Source organism: Microtus ochrogaster, chromosome 19 (genome assembly GCF_000317375.1).
Source record: "Microtus ochrogaster isolate Prairie Vole_2 chromosome 19, MicOch1.0, whole genome shotgun sequence".
Taxonomy (NCBI): domain Eukaryota; kingdom Metazoa; phylum Chordata; class Mammalia; order Rodentia; family Cricetidae; genus Microtus; species Microtus ochrogaster.
In genome coordinates, this window is record NC_022021.1 from 48755627 (window position 1) to 48766440 (window position 10814).

At 49.9% G+C, this 10814-nt stretch overlaps 1 protein-coding gene across 1 annotated transcript in view; it reads right to left on the bottom strand.

Annotated features, from left to right (window-relative positions):
* Positions 1 to 4213: 4213 nt before the first annotated feature.
* Positions 4214 to 10814, bottom strand: part of Tent4a (terminal nucleotidyltransferase 4A) — a 34199-nt gene continuing 27598 nt past the window's right edge. Inside the window, exons 10-15 of the mRNA XM_005356693.2 lie at positions 9678 to 9804; positions 8924 to 9024; positions 8215 to 8387; positions 7584 to 7742; positions 7294 to 7458; positions 4214 to 6314 (exon numbers count right to left, since the gene is read on the bottom strand). Coding sequence (XP_005356750.2) covers positions 6120 to 6314; positions 7294 to 7458; positions 7584 to 7742; positions 8215 to 8387; positions 8924 to 9024; positions 9678 to 9804 — 920 coding nt within the window. The 3' untranslated portion in view covers positions 4214 to 6119. The remainder of the gene's footprint in view (positions 6315 to 7293; positions 7459 to 7583; positions 7743 to 8214; positions 8388 to 8923; positions 9025 to 9677; positions 9805 to 10814) is intronic.

Sequence of the window (10814 nt, forward strand, 5' to 3'; positions counted from 1 at the left end):
AAGAAGAAGAAGAAGAAGAAGAAGAAGAAGAAGAAGAAGAAGAAGAAGAAGAAGAAGAAGAAGAAGAAGAAGAAGAAGAAGTTAAGTTAGGAAGTCAGAATGAAAGGTGGGGATGAATGTGTTTGGTCTGTGGGTTTAAAACTGTGTTCCATGGGCTGCTAGGAGCTTCATGTCCCCCAAGCCCAGGAGGGAGGTATATAGATAGAAGTTTCTGTGCCACCTGGTCATCCCGCAGCATTCAGTCTCAAAGAAACACACAGAGGTTTATATAAATTATACATTGTTTGGCCTATTCGCTCAGGCTTATTACTAACTAGCTCTTACAACTTAAATTAGCTCATAATTCTTGTCTATCTTTAGCCACGTAGCTTGGTACATTTTCTCAGTAAGGCATTCTCATCTTGCTTCCTCTGTGTCTGGCTAGTAACTGACTCTCTGCCTTTCCTCTTCCCAGAATTCTCTTAGTCTGGTTGCCCCACCTATACTTCCTGCCTGGCTACTGGCCAATCAATGTTTTATTATAACAATATGAGTGACAAATCTTTACAGTGCAAAGGTGAGGCAGGACTTCAGGCAAATGAAGCTGTTCCCCCAGCCAGAGTACCTCCTACAGGGCTGCAGGTGAGCTTGTATTTCAGATGCTTTTTTAAAATTGAAAATTGTGTTCAGCTGAGAGTCCAGAGTGCCAGGCACGGGTTTGATATTCATGTAAATGTCCCATCTGTGCCTACAAAAAGAGCTCCAGCACCCGGTTGGAGTTCCAGGGCCTTCCTGTCTTCCTCCTCTATCGCTTTCCCTATGCCACCATGTAGTTCGAGATGGCTGCCACACCTCCCAGCATCACTGAGAATCAAAGGGGGAAACCAAAGTACTGCCTCCTAGAGAAGATTCTCTGTCAAAACACACCTATTGTACTGAAGGATCTTTGAGACCGACAGCCCCATTTCAGTGGTGGGGAGACAGAAGATGGGAATGAGAGCTCAATGCTAGGTCCTTGACAAGTATCCAGGCTGCCTACAAGCCACCTGTGGGGACAGCAACATGAGAAAGAGAGAGAAAAGGATTCTGAGCCAATTATCAAATAGGAATCCCACATGGCGTTCTAGCCGGTGGGTTACCAGCAAGCAGGAATGAGTTTCCCGAGTCACACACTGAGAAAGGGACCATGCAGCATACACGCACATTTCATGTGAGGGTGGGTTCAATATGGCCAGGCAAGTAGGCCACATGGAGCTGTCCCATCGACAGGGATGGGCGTCAGGAGGTGGCAGCACGAGGCTGCAGAAGTCTGGATCAAGTACCTTGAGGAGCTGGGAAGAGTGCACTGGAGAGCCACCCAGCCCTGACCTGCTACACAGTTTACCTTCTGTCTAGATGGGTAAAGAGGTGATGATAAATTAGAACTACCTTCTGCTCTGCTGTAACTTGCTGAGGAGATCTGCCTGCATGGCCACCATAGGCACAAGGACCTTTCCTGTGCACCTGATTTCCCCTAAGCAAAATTGAGCCCAACACGAGACAGAGCACCCAACGAAACTATCCACTGATATCTGAAAACACCAAGTATCACTCACTTTCTAAGTGCAAGTTTCACACTTTAAACTGGTAAACCTATTAGGCAATAAAACAGCTATTGGGCCAATGGGAGTGTCTACTACGCTACGCTAAAATAGTTCATAAATCATTGCACCAGACAGTCAAATGACATTTTAAAAACCATGCTAAATACTTCCCTTCCAAAATACCCAACACCCTGAGAATCTTCAATATCAAAGAACACAAAGACTAAATGGAACACAAGAAAGAGGGGAGACCCAGGCATTAAAATGTTTCTGTTTGGCCTGTTATAATAAATTAATTCCTCATGTAAATTAGACCCTTTAAATTGGTGGCTCAGCTCCATATAGCAACTCCTTTCTGCCGGCTCTGGGTTCCCAACTCCCTCTGGGCTTGGCTGGGGCTGTTGCTGGTAGGGCTGGCAGGGTAAAGTCCTCAATTGAACTGCACTTCATTTGCCACCCAACACTAGCTACCCATACTGCTGGCTTCTTGCATAAAGGGTATGAGTGTGTGTGTGTGTGTGTGTGTGTGTGTGTGTGTGTGTGTGTGTGTGTGTGTGTGTGTTTCGTTGCTCCGGCACCAATTAGGCTAGGCTGGACAGGTGGCAAGTTCCAGGAATCCTACTGCCCTCAAACCTCCAGCTTTTTTACATGATACTAGGGTTATAAACTCAAGTCTTCATGCTTATAATACAAGCACTTTAGGAACCAGCCCCACGGATTTCCTTTCTAAGAGAATCTCAGTACAGTGTACTTGGACATTTGTTAGGTCAAGGCATCCATGGCAATGGCGAACACAGTGAAGGGGAAAGCCAGCACCTGAGGACCCCAGGCAGTGAAGGAGTTACCTGTGTCTTTCACAGATGTTTTTCTGGGTGATACAGAAGGGGCTGGAGGAATGCAGCAGGTGAGGAGTATCTGAGACCCAAAAGGGAGACAATGGGAACACAGGGATGGAAGCTTCTCAGTGGCGAAGGAATACAGAGATCTGCCAATAAAGTGGATCTCAAGGCCACGATGCCTGACTGGGAGGTCACCTGAAGCAGGTGGCCACAGGGCTAAGGGAGCAAGAGAGGATGAGCTTGGAGACCCACTGAGTTGGTAGCCTGGGGAGGGGGAACTATACAGAAATTCCGTCTAGATTATATGCTCAGAAGACAGGCCCAAGCCAGAAGTGCTCATGCTACCTGGCCAGTGCAACTAGGAGGGCTGGGGAGAGCATGTGGAGAGAGCCCATGAAGAGGACTTGCAGGGGCAGAATCAGGCTGAGCGAGTGAGGCAGGGCCGGCAGCACCAGCTGGAGGCAGTGGAGAGAGGATGTGGACCCCAGCTGATGAGTGAAGGAGAGAGGCAGGCAGCCTCAAGAAAGAAGTGGTCTTTCAAGATATTAAGAGCAGGGCTTCTGGGGCTGAGGCAAACACCAAGTCTGACCAGGTAAAGCTGGAGCTCTCCCCGGAAGCACGAAGGTCTGAAGCTGATGGGCTCCCCCTGACCCTCACTGGAGACGATTCTGTCATTTATCCGCATCTCAAGTAACTGCAGCATCCCTTTTCCTGAGCCCAATGCTGAGGTGACTAGCAGATGAGCCTACTTGTTTTGTCAAGACAAAAGCTCGGTGAGAGACTGACTTGTGTCCTCAACGCTGGGCAAACCAGAGGGGACAGGAGACCAGGTGCAAAGGCATGCAGGTGGCACTGGGCGAACATTGCTGGAACTGGCTTGAGGGTAGTGCCTACCTTGCACAGCAGAAGACCGACCTCCAGCACCGGCTTCCCCATCAGGCAACCGTGTGGACCGCAAAGCAGGGACACCACAACTCAGGGGGGCTCTCTCATCTGCATGGGGCCTTCAGCGGCAGCAAATGGCACCACAGCATCTGGCCTGACTCTCCTCTCATTTTTATGACTGAGCCCCCTAAGATACGCATCCCCCACACACACACCTGAGCCAACGGTTATGAGGTAGGGGGTCACATCTGTCCCCACTGCCTGGACACACACTCGGGACTTGAGAACTTGCAGGTGAGAGCAAACAGGAGCAGTGGACTGCTCTGCAGAAATGGAAACTGCCCACACTTCACAGCCAGCCTCAGGCCCGAGGGTAGAAGAGCAGCTTCCAGGGAAAACGGCCTAGTATGGTTTCCTACCTTGCCTAGAATTCACTGCAGCTTCTAAGGTCATGAACTGGTCTTTTTCTGACTCAGTCACTGGAGAAAGAATGATTGTGTTAGGACGGATGTGCGCTTTGTTCCTGGCCCGTGCAGTAGGCGGTACAGCGTCCCACCACACACACTGATGGGCTGAGCAGCTGAGAGTCCGTCCTGTCACAGGCATGCTTAGCAAACTCCCTACACACCAGAAACTGCATGTGTCATGTTTGGGAGCTTGGAGTGTGGCAGTGTTGATCTGCATGCAGGCCCATTTCCCTGGGATGCCGGCCTCCAGACCACAGCACAGTGGGGAGCACACAGTGCTCCTGAAACTTCAAGCACCCACATGTGGGGCTCAAACTCCTGCAGCAGGCATGACCCCATGTGATGACCTGGCCGCAGGGATGACCTGAGGATCGTATTAACCCCAGCAAGCAGCTAGTGCAGAAACCACCCCACCCCACCCCACCCTTCAGAGGAAAGCATCTAGTCAACACAAAGCTGGTTTCTAAAGTTTATTAAAAATCAAAGAATAGAAAAACTTTACATAAAAATATGTCAATTTTAGTGTCCACATTGTTGTCCACACACAAAATTGAAACATGATAGCTTCTGTCAGCCTGTAGCGTGTGGCCACAGTGGTAGCCAGGCCAATTCATTTGGTTCACCATTACAGGGATGGACACACACCTGGGCCTGGACAGAACTTTAAAACGCACATCTGCGGGTCACTCACACGGCCCCACGGTGGCTCCTTAATGCAGATACAGTCAATATTGCTAGTGTGTAATTAGTACAGGCCTGTGGACCAGTGTTCCTAAATATTCTTTAGCAACAGGTTTCACAATTTAAATAGTTTAAATATTCTGGATGATTCCAATCCTCATGAGCTGCAGACCCCATGTGCTACTCTGCTCAGGACTGTCTCAGAGTCAGCAGCCCCCACGGCAGCGGCAGCGAGAGGCAGACCCAGACACGCACAACTTGTCCTTGGCTAGGCGTTCGTCACATTCAGACATCAATCTACAACTCCCACTGCTGCATGCCAATCAGATGTCACAGCAATCAGCTTCTTGTCCTGACATTCTTTACCAGTGGACTGAAAGACCGACCTCTCTGTAGTGTTTAGCAGGGCCAGAACCCCCATTTTAGGGATGGAAGCCAGAGGGCCTACAAGATGCAACACTCCCAGGACAACCGTGGTGCTCTAGAGACTAGGGGTTTAGGCGATGGATATAATCTTGTTCAAAACAAGTAACAAAGACAGTGGTTGTTGTGGCAGAATACACTTGCATAGTATACCTGTTTGCTGCTGACGTCAGGCACCAGCCGATCCTGGGCCCACGCTGGCTGGGCTATGCTCTCCTGTGATACAATAAAATACTCCCCACGTGCCCCAACCGCAGAGGTACTTTTCAGATATTTGCTCTTAACAGAACAGTGCATACCGCTATGCAGATTCCTCAACGGAATCAAGGAAATTCCTCTCTCCACATTCCTAATCTGGGTGCCATTGTCTGTAACGATACTCCCCAGGCCCACGGTTCAGACACATCACTTCCCGACCGTAGCACGGCACAGCCACAGTACTGTACAATCTCTATGATGTGACCACCTCTGCTCCCTAGAGGTTTTTACTTCTGGCACTTTAAAAGCTGGATTTGCTGTCTAGTTTTTAAAAACCCAAACCAAAATGTCAGAACTTGTGGTCAGAGCAGGAAAACAGCCCAAGGCCTACAGCAAGGCTGCCAGGAACGCACTGGAGGCCTGGGAGCTGAACGCCTCACAAAACCATCACGATGACTTGGCTCCTTCACTGCATCCGACCAAAAGAAAAGACGTGAAAATAAAACCCGCAAGCCCCTCCTCACGGTGTTCAGGTAACGACACTTACAGACAACAGCCAACACGAGGAACCCAACTTAGAAAATGCAAATTGGGAAAGGATCTAAGCGTGTTTAAAAAAAATTCCCTCCTCCCTTAAATATAACTTATGTGAAAATATGAAATTAAATAAAAAATATCTGAGTTATTGCACAAATCATAAGTTTTCAATATTTACATAGAAAAACAGTCCCAAAGTTTCAAACAAGACATGAGGGCAGTAAAACGGCAGCCTGCACACTCCCATGAGAAAGACATGTAGCAGGGCTTGACCTCTCTGCCTGGGACAGACAGGAGCACTCGCAATCCTTCACTCCTCAGCCGCCCTGCTGGGCACGGGCGCAGACTCCTAGGCAGGCAGACGCACATCCACGTGTAGTAAGGCTTCACAGATGAGCACAGGGAGCTGCTCTGTAGGATGGATGCGGCCACCACACAAACATGCAGAGTGACCTGTGCCGGGCGGCCGTCGGCAGCCCACAGTGGAGGTGCTGTGCGCAGTCTGGGGTGGGAGCAGCCAGGAGCCATTATCTGCTGAGACTCACAGGCAAGCTGTCCCTCGTGTGTGCGTGCTTTTTCCTCCTCCAGCCGGTGCGGTTGTACTGGTGGTGTCCTCGGTTGCCAACAGGAGGCCTCACGGCTCCACTACCCACAGAGCTGTAGCCGCCGCCCTGGGTGTGGTTGTGGGAGCCTTTCATAGACAGTTTCATGCCGCTGTGCTGCTGGAGAGACAGAGAGAGCAGGGCTGAAGTGCAGCACACGGACCATGAGATGACAAGAACCACAGCCACGTCTTCCCTGCTGTACTGTGCAGTGGGCAGACAAGAGCATCACTTCGCTCCACGTATTTGCTCTGCTTCTGTCACAGGTATGAGAAGGTCCCTGTAAACCTCACTGTCTGTGACCGGAAGCATACACAGGAGTCACGTATGCCTACCTAATTCTCAGGACCTTTACAGGCAGCAGTAAAGCTTTGGGCCGTTTCTAAAGCAACTGCAAAGAGGACAAGAGAAGCATGAGATGCTTCCGGGCAGAGTTGGGCAAACCCACCAGGTGGAGGAGGCTGCAGTGCTGAGGGCAGGGATTCCCCATCCCCAATGCCAGCACATCCATAGTAAGGGATTATCCCCTCCCAGAACAAAACTACACTGGCCAACTGGGATGGGGTAAGCAAAGAGGAGCTACTTTAGTAAGTACTGCATCCAGCCCTGTATGGGTCATGGGCTCTATCTGATGCCTTAGAGGATGGGGAAGGGTCCCAGGGCATGAAGTACTCCCGTGCTAATGAGACTTGGCAAGACATCCCAGCATGGTGCAGCACAAAGCTCCCCACTGGCAGGGAAGCCAGCAACTGGGCAGACTGGTGGACAGTGCCACTACAGGCTGTGGCAAGGGTAAGGCTTGGCACTACCTTTTGACTTTAAAAAAAAAAAGTAAGTGGTAAAGTGAACTGGAGTCCACTGAAAGCCCTGCTCTCCTTCACGCTGCAGCACTGTCACTGCTTAAACTGTCGCAACGAACCAACTAGCACTTTAGATGCTGCTGACAAAGGAAAGCAGGGGTGAGCTGCACAGGCAGACACAGGCAGACACAGGGTGAGCTGCACAGGCAGACACAGAGACCCCTTTGAAACTTTCTGGTCTCTCTGAGAGGCACAGGCCCAGCTGTGGTGACTCCGGAGGCAAGACAGACAGCACTCACCTTGTGATACAGATGGGGACTGGACAGTGGATTGGGGGATGCCGAGGGGATGGCTGGGGAAGTCACATGGTGAACAGCCTTCAAAGACGTGGTTCCTTCCACGCCAGCCTGTCTGCAAGGAACAGGGGCAACTCCGAGGGTTGGCGGGGGGATGGTAAACCTGGTCTAGAAGGAAAAGGTAAGCATGAGCTTCCAGAGCGGGCAAACATGTCAGTTCCTAAGACACAAACATGCCTGAAGGAGAGTCAGTTCACAGTGAACACTGCTGGCTCTAGAGAGAGAGCCTGTACCTGATTGTTCGTTGTCATGATCAATGTTCTGGGAGCAGCAGGCTGAGGCTTACTGCTGGGTATTGGCAAGGCTGTAGGCAGGCTGGCCATCAGGGTGGTGGGTGCTTGTAGGCTGAACTGACAAACACTGGGAGTGGTGCAGGCAGGCGCATCTGAGTCCTAGAGTCCAGCACAGAAACAAGGAGAGCTGTGAGCAGGGCGCCACTGAGGTCTCAAAACGCACCCTCAGGGAGAGAAGCAGAAAAGGTCATTCGAGCAAATCAGGCTGAGCAACAGATGGTCCAAGTGTACCCGCTTCCTCAGAGTTACTTTAAAACTGAGAAAGACCAGGCTATAGGAAACACGTGGACTTCAGTTTATAAATCTCTAAACCAGATTTAAAAAAACAGAAAACAAAACCACTGAAAAAAGTCCATGGCTTGGCTGAGGGCTATTACTACCTCGGTCATGTGAGCAGCACAGCCTGGGCTTAAGGCCTATGGCAAAGAACACCAAGCACAGACTTCGTATGCATGCACACCCAGGAAGGGACTGAGTCGGAGGAAAAGGTCCTGAACTCCCTGTTAGAGATAACAAGGACACCAACCACCCCATAGGTGAGGGAGACAGTCAAGAGCAAAAACCTACTCACAATATCACTTCCAGAGAGCGAGGACACGGAAGAAGCAGAGGAACCTGAGGACAGCAGCTGGGGACTGGACAGGGACAGAGTCAGGCGTTGGCTGTAGGGGGAGCCGGGCTCCCGGCTCTGCATCTGCTCCCCATTGCAAGTGTTGATTCTCTCCTTTATCTTAATCCTGTTGTCTGGGGCAGGAAAGCAAAGCAATTTGCCAGCAGCCCAAAGCTGAGGAGCTCTGAGATGTCGCATGTGCAACTAACAAACCAAACCTTAAATCTGAGTTAACCAAATTTTAAATGTATATTAAACTAGTTATCAGAAAGCATTAAAATATCTGTCCAACACTGGGTGTGTAAATCTTACCTGTAGCTTTTATAAACTATAACATAAAGCAAGTATTTGAAATAGAAATGTACAATTCTGAAATACAAAGACACACTGGAATTCTAAGATTTGAAACGAAAAAATACCTATCTCAATGATTTCTGGCCATTACATGCTGGAATCCAATCAACCTTAACAACAACGTCTGCCTGCCCCTTCCCACACTCCTACTGCAACTTCTGCTCTACTTCTATTAGCTTAGGTCTTACAGAAGGAACGGTCTGTCAGAAAAAGTAGAAGGAGCCACTTTCCTAGCTTGAACAACCCACAAGAGGGCAAGAGAGGCTTCTGTGCTGAAGGGCAGAGGGCCAAGCCTCACACTGTGTCAGTCTCTCACCCAGGTCTGGAGATGGGAGGATTCTGCTACCCCACTTTTCTTTGATCCACCTCCGGTAGTCAATCACTTCCTGGGTGACTTTGATGATTCTTCCTAAAGTACTGCAAAGAACAAGGTTGGACACAGACATCATGTGTCAGGTGTGAGGCTCATGAAGGACAAAAGCAGTCGAGCTGAGTGAATGAGTTCGCATGTGTTTACATTCAAGTGTGCTATGAGGTCATGATAAAAGGAGGTCTTCACCACCATCTGTCTACGAAAGACGACGGCTCCAATCCAGCTCTTAGGGGCCCAGACCCCCATTCACAGCAGCCATGGAGTGCTGACTGTTTCCCACTACAGGGTAGGAAAGACCCCAGTGCTGGTCTGCAGCACACGCACAGTGCCATTCCCAACAGCAGGCTGCACAGTCCTGTCCTCCCCACCAGCTGTCTGCTCCCCACCCCCACATGCTATACCTATGTGGCAGCTAACCTGGAGTCAGAGATAAACATGTCTGACTGGAGGATGGACCAGCACCAATCCAGGGTTTAGAAGTCAGGATCTGTCCCCATACAGAATACCCCAGTAAAATACCACCCCATTAAAGAATGTTCAGCCCTAGACCATGGGCCATCCAACAGCCATCCTGAATCCCAATCCTTATTACCAAGGTCCACTCAAGAATGACAGTGTACCCACCAATATCACAGAAACACACAACTAGAGAAAGTAGAGCTGCCACTCCCCAGGACCCAGGTCCAAGACCCATTACCTTTCAGAATCCCGGTTGGGGTAAGACCTGGCGAGCGGCGACACAGCATGGCTGAGCACAATGTAGGCATAGTCAAACACCTGCTTCACCTGCATGGCCCCGTAGGAACTCCGCCCAACATCGTTTCCTGCAACAAAAGGCAACTGTCAGACTGCTTCAGGCCTGAACATCACCCTGCCATTTCCAACTTCTCAAACGCGGTCCTGGGAACAGGGCCTCCAACTTCAGCAGCTCATGCAACAGGCATGAGAACACAGCGCCGAGTGCTGCCGACTGCAGCCGACTGCAGCACACAGCTCACGTATGTAAACACACACAGGTTCAGTGTACATCAGATGCCACGTCAGCAATCTACTGCTATGACTGCAAAGGGGGCAATCACAGGGACCCTGAGAGCTCATGAGGTCACCCAAGTCTCAGGGTAGCAGGAAAAGAAAAAGGAAAAAATACCCACAAGGAACCACCCACCACAAGGAAAATCCAAGACATCCTAAGCACGAACCAGCAGTGTGGCCCTGGCATGATCAATAACCTCACTGGTAAGTCCTCAGTGTCCCACAGATGAGAGGGCAGTCGCCTGAACACACAAGGAGAGCTGGTGGGGAGCGAGCACTCTAAGGAAGAGCGCTACCAGTCTAAACTCAGAGCAACCCAATGAAGCTGTCCCTAGAGTTAAGAGGAACTACACACATTCATCCCTCATGGGCGGGTGAGGTGCGGACTCTTAGGGAGGACACCGGAGTTTCGTCTTCCTGGACTCAGCTATAGCACAGCAGTCATGCAGACACATTGACACAGACACTTGAAGGCACGAGCTCGTTGGTCCAACAGACACTCAGGAAAACCACATCTCCCCATCTATGGAATCTTTCAGACCTCTTAAAAGACAGCTGAGAAAAACTGTCAGGACATTCTCTTCAATAAATTCTTAAAGAAATTAATCACATCCTAGAAGCATTGAAACACTAATAAAATGTTCATTAAATTTGAGGATAATAAAAAAAATAATGAACAGGAATAAACACAAATAAAACCACAAACTGGGGTGCAGTGAGGGACAGGTTCCCCTAACACAGGGGTACAGTGTGTTCCCCTAACACAGGGGTACAGTGAGGGACAGGTTCCCCTAACACAGGG